The sequence below is a fragment of the Aquarana catesbeiana genome, linkage group LG05 (genome assembly GCF_042186555.1).
Source record: "Aquarana catesbeiana isolate 2022-GZ linkage group LG05, ASM4218655v1, whole genome shotgun sequence".
NCBI lineage: Eukaryota > Metazoa > Chordata > Amphibia > Anura > Ranidae > Aquarana > Aquarana catesbeiana.
The window spans coordinates 259,768,504-259,785,713 of NC_133328.1; the positions used below are offsets into that span (position 1 = coordinate 259,768,504).

General features: G+C 43.0%; 1 protein-coding gene across 1 annotated transcript in view; it reads right to left on the reverse strand.

Moving 5' to 3' along the window:
- CCT5 (chaperonin containing TCP1 subunit 5) overlaps positions 1 to 17,210 on the reverse strand; it is a gene marked incomplete in the record, with an annotated part of 162,464 nt that overhangs the window by 67,896 nt on the left and 77,358 nt on the right. The window contains 2 exon segments of the mRNA XM_073630730.1: positions 4,725 to 4,874; positions 5,538 to 5,730. Coding sequence (XP_073486831.1) covers positions 4,725 to 4,874; positions 5,538 to 5,730 — 343 coding nt within the window.

Genomic DNA, 17,210 nt, shown 5'->3' on the forward strand with positions numbered 1-17,210 from the left:
CACACCGCATGCCTGCAAGGCCCCCCCCACCTCAGGGAGCTCCCCCCAGTACCTTTATCGCAAAACTTATAAAATATAAAGATGGGGATGCTGCCCTGAGGATGGCAAGGGAAAAGGGAAACATCCCCATTGGAAATGTTAAAGTGGCAGTCTTCCCCGACCTCTACGCAGAGATACAGAAGCACCGTCAGGGATTCATGGAGGCCAAACGGATGCTGCGTACCCACCACATGAAGTACTCCATGCTGTTTCCAGCCCGCCTGAGAGTGGAGAATGGAGATCGTGTACTCTTCTTTGAGGATCCTCAGGAGGTCATCTCTTGGCTGCAACACAGGATTGCCCCTGACAGAGCTGAATAACTGAACACCAGAAGAGCCAGATGGTGAGACACTATTTTTTTGCCACACTGTTTTACCTACATTCCCTGGCCCACCATGTTTTTTCTCCTTGCTACACGACTGCCCCGACCCCCTGTACTGGGTTAACATTCACCACAGATGTAACTTTATTAGGTAGCGGTGTTGCAAGGAACCTTCTAACCCCAATAACTATACAGCCAGGATTGAAACAAGAGAACTTTCCGAGTGACAATCAAGGACCTATCCTACAAAAAACGTGAGTCAAACCAAAACATCTTATTACCCCATCAAGGGGTCTTTCTTGCACCCCTGTATTTATAAATTTCCTGGAGCTGTGGGAACATGTTTGTTCTGCAGACCGCATGCACAGTGCAGCGAGTTTTTGCCTCATTGACCACTGGGAATCACTACCAGGCAGACAGAAAAAGAAACTGGGACTGGATAACTGTGTGTAACAATAACTTCCCAAGGCATGCACTTCAACATCATCCAGTACAGAGGTGCTTGATCCAATGCCTCTGTCTAACCCGGTGGATGGAACTGCTCTACATTTATTTTTTCTTCGGTTCACAGATACTGATTTTCTCCTCATGTGCTTATACTAGATCACACATCACGAGATACAACGGAGAGGTGTTATGTTCTAATTTTAACTATATGGCATCTATAAAATTCCTTACATGGAATGTATGGGGCCTGCGTGAGAAAATCAAACGCTCGGCTGCCCTTGCATTTCTCAAAAAACAAAGGGCTGATGTGGTGGTGTTGGTGGAGACACATAGAGGGGAGACTTCAGATGGCCCTACACCGCCCCTGGGTCGGGTGGGCATTTCACTCCACCCACGCACCCCATGCTAGGAGTCTCAATTGTAATAGCCAAATCAGCAGCACCTTGCGCCCAACTCTTGACAAACTCCAAACTGCACACTCAACAGTTGCCAGCACTGAGGAGACAAACTTTTCAAAACTGATCTCCACCTTTGATAGGGCGGCAACGGAGTTAGCATCCACAGAACAAGAATTTGCCACTAATCCCACCCCAGCAACAGCAGCCCAACTTAAAATGCAATCCAGAGTAGTGATTCAACTTCAATACACAAAGGCCCGACAAAAACTATTTGAATACGGGGAAAAGGCAGGTAAGCTCCTAGCATACTTAGTGCATAGCGAAGACAGACCCCCAGTGGTTATCACTCTACATGGACCGGGGAATCAACAGATCACAGACCCACAAAGTGTAACCTCTATTGTTTAGAGAGTTTGCAGACCTATACAAGGACGAAGGTGACAGACTCAAGAACGGCGTTCCTCCATAGTACCACCCTCCCCCAATTGACAAGCGACCAAATTGACCTCCTTGAGGCACCCATGACCACAGATGAAATAACCACTGCAATAGCTATCTTTGCCAGATCCAAATCTCCGGGCTCGGACGGTCTCCCTATCGAGTTTTACTCTCAATTTGGTGAATTACTCATTCCAAAACTACTCGCTCTTTACAATCACTTGTTCGAGACCTTTACCCTGCCCCCCACTATGAGAGAGGCAACGATAATCCTTATCCCCAAACAGGGAAAAGACCCGGGTTACCCGGAATCCTATCGTCCCATTTCTCTTGCTACAAGTAGACAAAAAATCTTGGCCAAGATGCTATCTCTGAGACTAAGCCAAGTTATTCTCTCCCCAATACATGCTGACCAGGCGGGTTTCATGCCAGGCCGTAACACTTCCTTTAAACTTACGCAAACTGTACAACAATTTGCAAGCCACACATGCAGAAGCTGGATCCCGGGTGGTAGTAACCTTAGATACGGCAAAAGCGTTCGATTCTGTAGAGTGGGAGTATCTCTGGAGGTGCCTGGAGGGATACGGCTTTGGACAAATGTTTATTAAATGGGTCCAATTGTTACACCAGACACCCACGGCCGAAGTGGTAGCCAATGGATGGCCCTCCCAGTAGTTTGAACTCAATTGAGGCACAAAGCAGGGCTGCCCTTTATCACCACTTCTATACGCCCTAGCCACGGAACCCTTGGCCGTCTTCATCCGAGCTAACCCAGAGACCAAGGGATTGAGCTCCGGTACTCTGACTGAAAAAAAAAAAAATCAGCATGTACAAGAATGACACTGTTATACCTGGCGGACTTGGGTCCCTCTCTACGCACAGCACTACAAACCACTGAACTATTTGGAACCTTCTCCGGCTTGAAGATTAACTGGGAGAAATCCCAAATATTACCAATAGACAGCTTCCCACCTACTGAGTCTCAGGCCAACCTACCGCTGCAACGAGTCAGCATCATTAAATACCTGGGGATACAAGTTTCCAGATCACCTACAGACTACGTACATTTAAACATAGAACCCCTCATTTCTCACGTAAAATCTAAAATTAGAGCCTGGGCCCGCTTGCCACTAGGGGTGTGGGGCCGGGTTAATCTAATTAAAATGATTCTCCTCCCAAAATATTGTATGTAATATGGCACACCCCAATATATCTACCCCTGAAGTACTTCAAATCCCTTGAGGTTCTACTCAAACCCTTCGTGTGGGGAACCAATAGACATAAATTGGTTTGGCAGGCGCTTAAAAATCCCACTGATCTGGGAGGCACTGTGTTGCCTGACTTCAATCTGTGCTATATAGCGTCCCAATTTTACCACTTCGATAAAACAGACAGATTCCTACAGCTAATATGTCCCAAGTGGGCCAGACACACCAAAGACTCAATCTATGCAATAGCAATAGGTTCTAGCAACACAGGACCAGGCAGTGATAAGAAAACTATTATACCACTACAGACGCATATGGGCTATAGCAGGGATATGCAATTAGCGGACCTCCAGCTGTTGCAGAACTACAACTCCCATGAGGCATAGCAAGACTGACATCAACAAGCATGACACCCAGAGCAGAGGCATGATGGGACTTGTAGTTTTGCAACAGCTGGAGGTCCGCTAATTGCATATCCCTGGGCTATAGCTTCATCTAAATTGGAGATTCTTCAATATAATGACTACATCCTACTGTGGCACAATAAAAACCTACCCAAATTCATACAACTGCCCGACGCGGACTTATGGTCCACTTATGGCATCATATACTTGCATCAGCTGATCACAAATGGAACCCTCAAAACCTTTACCGCTCTTGAAGAATTCACACTCCCTGACCACATGCTATTTAGATTCCTGCAAGTAAAACATGCAGCCCAAACTCAATTTCCAACATCCCCCCCAATGTCATTATGGCAATAGTTAAAAATACAGACCCCCAAAAACTACCATCGGCCTCTTATAATATGCGGGAGGTAGGTACGTTTATTCACTTACTATGGTCATGCCCCAAAATACAGGGTCTTTGGACACAAGTCGTGACTTTTCTCCATGATAACATGGGTTCTCCGGTTGCATTGGACCCCAAACAATGCCTCCTGGGGCTATTCGCTGACACTACCGATAAGTATACAAAGACGTTCCTACACAAGATGCTGTTCTCAGCGCGGAAGGTGATAGCTAGAAACTGGATGAGGCCCCTGCCCCCAAGATTTGCGGAATGGAAGGTGGAAATAAATAACACTCTACCGTACAAAAAATTTATATACGCTAATAGAGGTTGCCCGGCCAAATACAATAAAATCTGGGATCACTGGTTACAAGACTCAGACACCTGTACATAAAATATCTTATGACTCTTTACCCAGGCAGTTACCGCACTGCAGACCTCTCCCTCCATGGGTAATATGAACAGAACACACGGTCATCTCTTGGAGCGCTCTTATTTTCCATATGATCACAATACGGTAATATAGTTTCAGACCATGTACACAATGACTGCAAACCTGTATGATATGCGATTTATCTTAAATGTATATCATGCCATGTATGCACTTTTGACAAGAAAATAAAACCCTGTTTTTTTTTTTTAAATCAAAGTACTAAAAAGCTGTGTTTTTTTTTTTCACAAATACAAGTTAGCACAATACACTATACAGCTGCAAAAATGTCCACAAACACTTTATAATGTTGCAGTAGCAGCCACTGGGTCCGCTTCTGGGCTGCTTCTCCTCAAGGAGTGCACATTGATAGCTGCATTTTCAGTAACCCAATCCCCCCCCCCCCCCCCCATCCCATCCCTGGACCAAGAAGGAGTGCACATCGATAGCTGCATTTTCAGTGACCCGATTTCTTCCCCCCATCCCTGCACCAAGAAACTGCCTTTGCCACAGAAATGGAGGCCAGTGACCAGGGAGATGTGTAAAAAGGGAGGACACAAAAACAAACAGAAAAAGCAGCAAACAATATAAGCCAAAAGCATCCACTTCTAAAAAACAAAATTCATAACAAAAATGGATTCACTACAAACCTGTTTAACCATCTCAAGGAACTTTTCTTTTTCATACTTCTGAAGGGCTTTGTAGTCTTCCACGGAGGTCACATCAAGTTTATGCTTAGTCTTGGGTTTAGGTGGCTCAAATGGGCAAGTAAGAATTGCAATTTTAGCATTGTTAACTTCCTGGAATTAAAGAAAAATAAAACACATGTTCACAGGAAACCAACTCTAAGACCCCATACACACTATTAGATTTTCTGAAGATTTACCAAAACCATATAATATGGAGGTCAAACCTTAAGAGTTTTAATTTGTATGCAATCAGGCAGGCCCTTGCACTACATTGTTTTGGTAAATCTGAAGACAAAAATCTGCAGAAAAGCTAATTTATTGTTTAAGCATAGGGCTTAAAACAATAAATGAGTGGGTGTACATTAAGCATATTTGTGAAAACACAATGATCAGGAATACATAATAGAACAGATGCATACACAGCGAAAAAGAAAATGTGGCGGGTGAGAAAGAAAACGTGAGGCAATAGATAAAATGGATTGAAAATGAGAGCAAACTAAGGAAGCAAATTTTGTTGCAGGAAAGAAATTCACTCGATTCCCCCATCAACACTGACAGTGTTGACAGGGGAATCCTTTACACCAGGGGTAGGCAACCTCGGCCCTCCAGCTGTTTTGAAACTACAAGTCCCTGACAATCACAGGCATGACTCCTAGAGGCAGAGGCATGAGGGGATTTGTAGTTTCACCACAGCTGGAGGGCCGAGGTTGCTACCCCTGCTTTACGCGGAGCCATTGCATTCTCCCGGCGGGAGTGATCAACTTTATAATTTACCTTTGGCATTTGCGGATGGCTGAAGTCCTTGTCGACTATAACACCTTTTATAAGTTGTGTATCTTCAAGTTTGCCTCCAACCTTGCCTTCAACTTTAATCAACTCAAAATCAACATCCTTGCGTTCCATATCGGCTACAGTCAAAACTGCATTAACTGCAATTTCTGCCATCTGTCGGTGGCAGCGGTTAATCCTGCATTAAAAAAAAAAAAAAAAAATGTATGTTTTCCTTGAGACATGAAGGGCAACTACAGTGACATGTAAAAATGGTCTGGTTGACGCGTGGAGACCTATTGTTATGAGAATGCATAGTGGCAGCAAAAATGCACTGGCATGTGAAAAGGTAAATTTAAGGTATTTAAGTTCTACTACAGCTGGCCCTTCCTGTAGCTCCTCCTGAAGACCTCATGACGAAATGTACATTGAAGCGGAGAAACAGGAAGCAATGTCAAGCCGCACGGGACACCCACAAGTGGTGAGAAGCCCACAGATGACAGCTGGGTGGGTACTCTCTAGTTTTGGGAGGATGTACTCATATGTCCTCCCAGAACAGCCACCATTTAAATGTAAGGAGGTTTATATACTCTCAAAATGTGAAATACACAGTTACTCCACTTTGTTTCACAGTGACTCCAATGTTTAGATTGGGTCTAGATGCTACACAGCACTCAAGCCAAGCTATGAAACATTCCAAAATCAGTGGACACATTCTCCCAAACGGTTTATGAGGTGCTTAGGAGATTGACTGGAAAAGGAGGAACCTCATCTTCAAGCTAGAATAGCAAGCTCCCTAAGCCAACTAGAAATGGGTGAGAGGGGCAGGATGACCAGGGGCCCTCAGGAAAATGCTTTATTATAGAGATAAAATGGACTACTTTAAATAAAGCCAGGGAAATGGGTAATATACTATATAATGGCAATAGGGTTTCAATGTACCCCGACTTCTCACCTGACTTGCAAAAACGGAGGGCCAAGTTCGTAGAGGCTAAACGCAAACTGCAACATTTAAAAGTGAACTATGCTTTACTGTACCCCGCTAGATTGAGAATAAAAGCTTCAGGGGAGACTTTTTTTTTGACACACTGGAGGGGGTGGAGGACTGGATCATATCCTATAAAAAAGGAGAATGTAATATATCCGTGTTTTCTTTTTTGTCTCTATTACTCAATATGCTAGGTTAAATCACATCACAAGCACAATGTTGGAATAAATAGGGAGTGGAAGAGGGAGGAATTGTGTGTGAGGGAGTTATGAGCACACTACCCCCGGTTAACACAGGGTTTGACGAAAAACTGTTTTTTGTTGTATGTTTTTGTCTTGTCATGTATGGTAGTGGTTCTATATGTTGGTTGTATAAAGGTTGGGATGGGGGCGGGTTAGGGAGGGAAGAGGGTAAGGAGATAAGACTAACTGCACTAGTATTACTTAAGATGATAGATATAGGCAACGGTCACATTAGAATGCCCCCTAGTAGGCCCAATGGGCAGAAGAATAGGATGTATGAGAGCACGAGTTTGAAGAAGAGTTACAATTGGCACACAGGGCTGTTTGAAATCTATTACAATTTTGAGGGTTTGCAATGCAGGATGGAAGAATTGATAAAATTACCACAAGAAAATCACGTAACAGAAAAAAAGACACTGGTATTTTGTTATAAGGCACATAGAATTAGATTATTATGGTTGGAAATATTTTTATTAATTTGAATTTATGTTCTTGGAATGTGCGGGGAATGGGAGATCCAAAGAAAAAGGCAGCAGTTCTGATCGCAAAAACATATGCGGCAAGTGTACTTTGCTTACAGGAGACATCTTACAAAAATCGCTAGTTCCCAATTAAGGTGGCGAGACTACCGTACACAATTCCATTCAGTCCACACTTCTTATTCTAGAGGGTTGAGTACCCTTATTAGGGCTGGGGTGGCCTTTACCTGTATCCAGACTAAGATAGATGAACAGGCACGATACATTTTCCTAGGTAGGTTTGATGAAAATAGATCCTGCATACTGGCAAATGTGTATCCCCCCCCCCCTTCAATTTGTCGATCCTCTGTGAACTCACTAAGTTTTCTCTGGATAAACCAGGGGTGCCGGTGTTAGTAACAAGGGATTTTAACATGGTAATGGACCAGAGTTTAGATAGAACAGTGGATAGCAGGCTACCAGAGTTTGACTGAAACAGGATTGATGGATATTTGGAGAATACGCAACCTAGGGGCCCGACAGTATTCATGCTTCTCCGTGACTCACTCTACACTCTTCAGGATTGACTTAGTCCTGGGAAATGAGGAGATAATGCCACTAATAAAAAAAAAAAAAAAAAAAAAGTGTGTTACAAGCCTAGGGGTTTGTCAGATCACTCTCCAGTGATAGTCTCGCTGGAATTAGGTAAACCTGATCACCCCGGGGAGTGGAGACTGAGTCCCTTTTGGATTGAACTGATGGGAGATCCTTAGGATATATTGAGGGCCCTGAGGGAGTTTGACTTAAATCAGGACACCGCCCCGGCAGGAATAGTACGGGACACTCTGAAAGCCTTTTTGCGAGGAATGATACAGCAGATCTCAAAAATTAAGAAGCAGACTAAGGACTGGGAGAGAACAATGGGAGAGAGGGTAGCAATACATTAATAATCCCACACCCGATACACCTGGGAGCTGGATTAAGGAACAACAAAATCGAAAAGACAAATCGCCTTTGGAGAAGGGGAAAGTGTAGGACGGATGCTGGCACAATTAGTTAGAACAAACTCTCCCACATCCACGGTATCTATGATTGCCGTGGATGATGGTAGAGCGTCCTCAAATACCCTAGAGATAGTGAATAAATTTAAAGAGTATTACGAGGATCTTTATAGATCCCAGCAGAGGGAGATGAGTGAAGACGGATTCTTTCTTTAGGGAACTGAAGTTGCCTTTTCTTAGTGAAACGGATAGAGCCGATTTGAACCGCCCCATAACATTAGAGGAGACGATGCGTATAAGTAACGAGATGGCGAGGCAGAAATCTCCGGGACCAGATGGCCTTCCAGCCGAGATATATCGGCATTATGGTAAAGTACTGCTCCCTGAGCTGTTGAGGGTTTTGAACAGCTTGAGCACACAGGGAGAGCTTCTTTCTTCAATGATGGAATCTCATAATTATTATACATAAGGAAGGTAAAGACCTGCTCGATGTAGCCTCATATAGGCCGATTGCTTTGTTGAATGCTGATATGAAGATCTTGGCGAAGGTCTTGGCGGCTAGATTAAACAAAGTTATCTCGAACCTCATCCATCCGGACCAGTCGGGTTTTATACCTGGGAGAACAAGTGTTAATATCAGGCGCCTATACTTGAACCTCCAGGTCCCGGACGAGGATGGGGAGAGGGCCATCTTGTCTTTGGACGCCGCCAAGGCCTTCGATAGACTAGAGTGGCAGTACTTGTGGAAGGCCATGGAACTGGCCCAACTGGGTCCGGGCTTCATCGGTTGGGTCAAAATGCTTTATAGTAATCAATAACACGTAAAAAATTGCGCTTAGGGTGGGCCTATATGGTATAAGAACAGGTTGCTGCTTCCCCTACTCAGAGCACTCACAAAAGGGTACTCTGCTAACCATACATGAACTAAAAGAAAAGGGGGGTTAGTTGGCGCTACCTAGAAAACCTAAATGCTAATGCATGTGCAGGATAAACCATACGGGTGGTTTTATGTTAGTACAATATTGCACACCAATATACATATCATCCCAGTCAGTAGGTGGAGTGGAATACCCCGGTGACTGGTAAGGAGTGGGTGGGAGGGGTCCTAGGATCCCTAAAGTTATGATGGAATATATTACAGTGTATGCAGGAGTGAATTTGTATAAAAGTAGGCAGAATATTGTATAGATAAATTGCCTAAGTTGGTGCAGTGTATTGCCAGAGATATTACGCTCTGTGTATATTAATATACACCGTGCCAACTATATAGGACAAAGACAAGTAACCATCCAATTTAGTACACTATAACTTATACCAACCACACAGGTGCAACTTGAGTGATGCAACAGGGCTAGATCATAGCATATATGACAGTGACTATATCCAAGTATTTATATATTAGTCCCATAGATTTGTGTTTGCATCAGCTGCATCCATATGCGTACATAACTCAACAAATGTGGGCCTTATAAGTACTTTACAGTTCATATAGTGAAGCCTGGGCCCAGCATTTGCTGCAGTATTTAAATCAAAAGTAGTATACAATAGTCCAATAAATTTATGTCTGCATCAGGTCAGGAACTCCTGGGGTGACTTTAGTGCTTAAAACGCTGCCAGGTGACTTTTGTGCCCCCCCTTCAGATTTCCCACTCACCGACTCCTGGTGCCCCTGCAGGGGTATTGGGCATGTATTACTTCAAATGGAAGTCGCTGCTCTCTGTTTACGGTGGGTCCTGGCTGATGGAGGTGTTGCAATACCCTCATACATCAAAGACATAAAAAAAGGGCTTCCATAGTGTAGTAACGTAAAAAATCCCTTTATAAAAGCATATAAAAAACAAAGTCCCAAAAAATGTTTTTGTATATTCCTACCCAGTGTACCACTGAGGTAGGATGACACTGATTCTCAGCAAAAAAAAAAAAAACAGATTAGAAACCACTAAAATCCAACCGTGTATCGAGATGAGGGATGTCAGTAGCTATGCGTTACATCTGCGTTCCACCCACTCGTACATACGGAAGTGACGTAGTGTGCGTGGTTCCGTCGTGCACGCTTTGTCCTAGGACGTCTTCAGCGACGGTACCACGCTACTGCACACTGTATGTTTATATGGGGAAAGCGGCCATGTCTGTCCCGCCCCTTTGGATGTGAGCAGCCAATCAGGTCAATATCAGGGAATATGTATACAAATGTATACAATTGTCTTACTATACTCCCTATAGACTTTTTCAATATGGCCGTCGGACAGATCCTAGTTGCCCTAGATGCGGGGATTTAGAAGGGGTATTTCGGTATTGGACGGAGGTGGTGAAAAACATTGATGGGGTGTTCGGAACCTCCACCGAGCTGGAGCCGAAAAAATGTCTTTTGGGATTAGTGGAGGGCGAGGGTAAATTAGGTAACACCCAAGTAGCAGTGATGAGAAGTCTACTTCAAGCAAGGATCTTGATTGCCAAAGATGGCAATCTGTACTACCTCCGTCCAGTGAAGAATGATTAACCGGTTCAATACAGGGCATTTTCACCCCCTTCCTTCCCAGGCCAATTTTTAGTTTTCAGCGCTGTCGCATTTTAAACGACAATTGCGCGGTCGTGCGAGGTTGTACCCCCCAAAAAATTGACGTCCTTTTTTCCCCACAAATAAAGCTTTCTTTTGGTGGTATTTGATCACCTCTGCGGTTTTTATTTTTTGCGCTATAAACAAAAGAAGAGCGACAATTTTGAAAAAAAAAAAAAAAAAAAAAAAAAAAACACAAACAATATTTTTTACTTTTTGCTATAATAAATATCCCAATTTTTAAAAAAAACAAAAACAATTTTTTTTCCTCAGTTTCGGCTGATACGTATTCTTCTACATATTTTTGGTAAATCAAAAAAAAAAAAAAAAAAAAAAAAAACCAAACCGTAATACCGAGACTCGGCAGCGGCTCTCACTGTTCAAAAGCCGCGCCTCCTCGTCTGTAATAGGCAGTCAGTGTACAGCCTATCATGGACATTCTCTCATCCTCGTCCGTGGTATGAGGATGAGAGAATGTCCGTGATAGGCTGACCGAAGACTGCTGGGAAATGGAGTTTTTTGGACGAGGAGGCGGCGCGGCTTTTGAACAGTGAATGGCCGCCGAATACTACACGGTGATCGGTGCAGAGCGGCGCACGGAGGATGCACAGGACACAGGTAGGATGCACACAGACACATGCACACAGGTACATATACACATGACACATATATACAAAGGACACATGACACATATGCACAGGACATAGGAGGAGGTATACAGCTGCAGATGGGCATTGTTGACTATCTTTTTCCACTTACAGTAGCTGTGTATTTCTTACCCTCGTCTTATACTCGGGTCAATGCGTTTTTCCCATTTTTTTGTGGTAAATTAGGGCCTCGACTTATACTCGGAACGACTTATACTCTAGTATATACGGTAAGCGTATATTGATTGGTTTGCGCAAAAGTTATAGCGTCTACAAAATACGGGATAGATTTATGGCATTTAAAAAAAAAAATATATATTTTTTTTTACTAGTAATAGCGGCGATTGCGTTTTTTTTTTCGTGACTGCGACATTATGGTGGACACATCGGACACTTTTGACACATTTTTTGGGACCATTCACATTTATACAGCGATCAATACTATAAAATTGCATTGATTACTGTGTAAATGTGACAGGCAGTGAAGGGGTTAACCACTAGGGGGACACAAGGGGTTAAATAGGTTTCCTAGGGAATGATTCTAACTGTAGGGGGCGGGGACGTACAAGGGGAGGAGACCGATCAGTGTTCCGCTGTACTGGGAACACAGATCAGTCTCCTCTCAACCGACAGGACGTGGATCTGTGTGTTTACACACACAGATCCACGGTCCGGCCCGGTTAACGGGCAATCGCGGGTGCTGGGCACACGCACCGGGTCCCGAGCAACGCGACGGGCGCGCGCCCCCTAGGGAGATCCCATGATGGAGATCCCATCCCATCCCATCTGTCATATTACAATACGCGGGTAGGGACGTGGTTAAATAGTATAAATGGCACAATTCTCAAAGAGAAAGCGGTATATATAAAGCAAGGTGTAAGAAAAACAAAGGGTTGCGCTAATACTAATAGTGCGTAATGTAAAATCTACAGTGCAAGAGGTTTATACCGTGATCATACATAACAAATAAATAAATATAATAAACCAGTGTGCAAAACATATGGTAAAGGTGAAAGAAACAGTCCCATCCAATGAGGCATCAATAAAATGTCATTGTGAGTTTAGATCACCAAAAAATAAAAGTCCAAGTGACAATAGGTGCATTTCTGTAATAGCGAAGGGGGGTCCACCACCAGAGAATAGAAGGGGTTGCTTCTTACCAGAAGGCCATGACCCCCCACCACAGAGGGTCACAGCAAGCAGAAAACTTTAAAAGCCAAAGGATGGGAACTGCCAGCGGTGTCCACCAGAGGTCATCTCAACATCAGCCACACCAACGAACCCATAACAAAGGTATCATGGAATATAGAAGGGGCTCCGGTGGCCACGGAGCCGGACTTAAGGCTGTTTTATCAATTACGTTTGTAAGTGTTCATTTATTTTTTTATTTACATTTCAATAAATTTTATCAGTTTTACACTATGTGAGCCCCTTCTATATTCCATGATACCTTTGTTATGGGTTCGTTGGTGTGGCTGATGTTGAGATGACCTCTGGTGGACACCGCTGGCAGTTCCCATCCTTTGGCTTTTAAAGTTTTCTGCTTGCTGTGACCCTCTGTGGTGGGGGGTCATGGCCTTCTGGTAAGAAGCAACCCCTTCTATTCTCTGGTGGTGGACCCCCCTTCGCTATTACAGAAATACACCTATTGTCACTTGGACTTTTATTTTTTGGTGATCTAAACTCACAATGACATTTTATTGATGCCTCATTGGATGGGACTGTTTCTTTCACCATTACCATATGTTTTGCACACTGGTTTATTATATTTATTTGTTATGTATGATCACGGTATAAACCTCTTGCACTGTAGATTTTACATTACGCACTATTAGTATTAGCGCAACCCTTTGTTTTTCTTATGCCTATTTACAATTGATGTTTTTTGTTGGGATTGCTGCTCTACATATACTTTTTTGGTTTACAGCGCAGTTTTTTTCTATTTTTCATAAAGCAAGGTGTGCCTAGAAAACATGATATGATCTGGAAGCTCTGGTGGGAAGCAAGAGGGATCTGCATGTAAAAATGTAATAAACACTAAAACAATTTTGTAGATAAGGGATAAATGAGAAGGGATCCTAGAGAATTTAATGAGAGAATGGAAGAAGGAGTGAGATGTCTGAATCGGTGCGAGAATGGGAAATGGGTGGTTTTTTGTTTTTGTTTAGTTAATAAAAACACTATGAGACGTATGCCCAGGCTCCACCCTATACTTATATAATATACTTATATAATATACTTATATAATATGCTTGGGTTTTCACGATCCAGGATGGAGTTTTCGATCAATAAGGGGAAATATGTATTTGCTGGATGTGTATCTGTACTGTCCCCTTTTTGCTCCTTGTATAATAAGAAAAATTCTTTTATTAAAGAAAAAGAAAAAAAAAAAAAATGAATGAGCTATACAAAGGGGCAACAACTTCAAAGGAATCTATACTTCTACATGTGTTTCAAATGGGCCCTGTTGGTGCATGGACTCTGGGTTTTACTATGGAGTGACCCGTTATCCTCCCTGTTTGACATACAATTTACGTTAGAGCTGGTGGTCCCGTTTCTCAAAGGATATGAACTATGGATCCTTAATACAGGATAGCGAGTTGCCCAGTGGACTCAGCTTGCTGGTGCCATTTACCACCCTACCATATGTTGGCAAACGGTTTTGGTTTGCCCTTACTTTGACTGCTGTTCCAGAGCTGACGACTCCACTTTGCCTGCTGCTATGCCAGAGAATGCTACCACGACTAATGCTGCAAGGGGCACATCAAAGTGACCCAATTACTAACTCTCACTGGGTAACGGTTTTTAAGGGCCTTGTGAAAAATGTGTCCCACATTTCCTATGTCATTGTTAGTATTCTAACCATATACTTATTTCAAGATGAAAGTGGTACCAATTATCTCATGGAACGTTAGGGGGCTCAACAATCCACTCAAGCGTACCACGATCACTACGCTGCTCAGAAAACATCTACTTGCTATATGTGTCTTCCAAGAGACACCTCTCACACCTGAGATGTTGTCATGTTTGGGGTACTCTTGGCCCTACCACTCCACTCTCACTTCCTACTCAGTGGGTGCGAGTACTGATTCACAGGGATCTAGAGTTCCATGTTGGGATTGAACAAATCCACCCTGAAGGGCGTTATATACTGTTGGTATGCCGTATTCTGCGTATTTTGTAAAATGTATTTTAGCTTTTGTCTACATAACTCCTCAATTCTTCAGTCCCAAGGACTATACTGACTTATCAGCTGGGCTTCCCTAGGTTTGTGGCTGGAATTGCTATCTAGACCCCAATTTAGATAAACACCCGCCTACTCAGCAAGGAGGCGGTGTTCACCGCACGGCCCTATTAAAATGTATTGAAGAGGTGGGCTGGATAGACCCATGGTGTGGTAAATACCATTAACAGAAAAAAATTTATGTTTTTCTAAAACACATCGTTTATCATCATAGACTTGTGTTTATGTATCTCGGATGCCTCTAATATAATCCATGATATCATGTATGCCCCAAGGTGTCTCGGGTCACTCTCCCCTATTGGCATACATTAATGCGTGACCCCTTACAATTTTGCAGAGAGCTCCCTGGAAGCTCAATGCTTTTTGGCTGCATCTCATACCCTCACATACCACAATAGAAGCCCAAATTACAGAATTTTGGCGCATCCACTCAGATGGCAGTAGTGTTCATGAAGTGTGGGACACATTTAACATTTTTTTTAAATAGTCACTAGATCTCAAAGGGGACAGACAGCCCAGCTGGTAGGTCGCCTGGAGGCTGAATTTATTGCCGACCCTTCAGACTCCAATAGAGAAGCTTTGGATCATATAACTACGTCAACAGCAGAAAGAAAAAAGGTTTTTTAATAGACTGGCCTTTTAAGAGGAGGAGCAGACCGGTCGCTTGGTAGCTAAAATTGTACAAACCAAGCATCACCGTTCAATGGTGCTCTGCATACATGGCAGGGTGCAGTGATGAACTCCCCAGACCAGATTATAAAAAAAAAAAAAAAAAAAAAAAAAAAAACCCCACGTTTTAAGTGGGATAGAATTACCATTTGTCAGAGGCTCACAGGCGATTCCAGGATTCTCCGATAACCCTAAAAAGATTCAGGTAGCCACTAGTCTGTTTCCGAACACTAAAGCACCAGGGGATGATGGCCTACCGATGGAAGTGTATAAACAATACGGGGAGGTTATTCTCCCTCATCTACTCAAAGTGTTCAAAGAGGCAAACACCATTCTCTTCCTTGTTCTATGACCCATGCCAATGTATTATTGCTCAAACCCAATAAAGACCCGTTAGACCCAGATTCCTATAGGCACATTTCCCTTACAGTCTGACATTAAGTTGCTAGCCAAGGAGATATATATATTTATATATATTTATATATATATAGATCTATATATATATATATATATATATATATATATATATATATATATATATATATATATATATATATATATATATATATATATATAAAATTTTCGGATCAGGCGGAATTTATCCTCCAAAAATCCATGGCAATTAACCTATGGAAATGGTTTAACATTCAATCCAATGTGGACAACTCAGGGGACAGGGCCTTGCTATCTCTAGACGCACATAAGGCATTTGACAGCATAAAGGAGGATACATGTAGGCGACTATGGAGAAATTTGGGTTTGGGCCAGGTTTCCTGTCATGGGTAAGACTGTTATACAGTTCCCCCACCAAGCTGCCATTAAAATGGCTGGAAGACTCTCACCCAGCTTTTCCCTACATAGGGGTACCCGCTATCTCCTCTTATTTGCCACAGCTATTGAGCCATTGGCAGCTATGATACACACTAATGTCTCAGTTAGAGGCAACCATGGGAGATACGATACGTTTGGAAAAATACATTTACCAGCACAGGGGCAGTTCCCAAAAATTTCAAGCGATATGGTCGCCTTAGCTTGACACTCCAGGGTCATCCCCAACGGACTTAACCACTAGATGACCAGCCGCTGCAGTTATTCTGCAGGAGGTTGGCTCTCCTGGGCAAATCGCTGTAGCTATACGTCGGCTGCTTTAAGACCACTATGGGGCGCACGCGTGTTGGAGCCGATGTGCGTGGCTGTGATGTCTACCGGGCACCCACAATCGCTCCTGAGAGATACAGAACGGACATCTGTCAATGTAAACAGACAGATCTCCATTCTGTCGGGAGAGGAGATTGATCTGTTCATACAACGATCGGTCGTCCCCTCCAGGCAGTTCCACCCCCCCCAGTTAGAATCACTCCCTAGGACACACATTTAACCCCGTGATCACCCCCTAGTGTTATCCCATTCCCTGCCAATGACATTTATACACTAATCAGTGTCTATTTTTAGCTATGATCACTGTATAAATGTCACTGGTCCCAAAAAAAAGGGGAAAGAAATTTGTTTTTATATTTTTTGGGGGGGATATTTATTATAACAAAAAAGTTAAAAATGTAGCTTTATTCCAAAATTGACGTTTTTTTGTTTATAGCGCAAAATATAAAAGACCGCAGAGGTGATCAAATACCACCAAAAGAAAGCTCTATTTGTTGGGGAAAAAAAAAAAAAAAAAAGGGAAATCAATTTTGTTTGGGTACAATGCACAACCGTGCAATTATCAGTTAAAGCAATGCAGTGCCGTATTGCAAAAAGTGGCCTGGTCATTAAGGGGGCAAATCCTTCTGGGGCTGAAGTTGTTAATCTTGGATAGGATTCTGTATAGGTAACATCTCCTTTTTGAAGGTTAAATGTGGAGTAGAATAGATCTTAG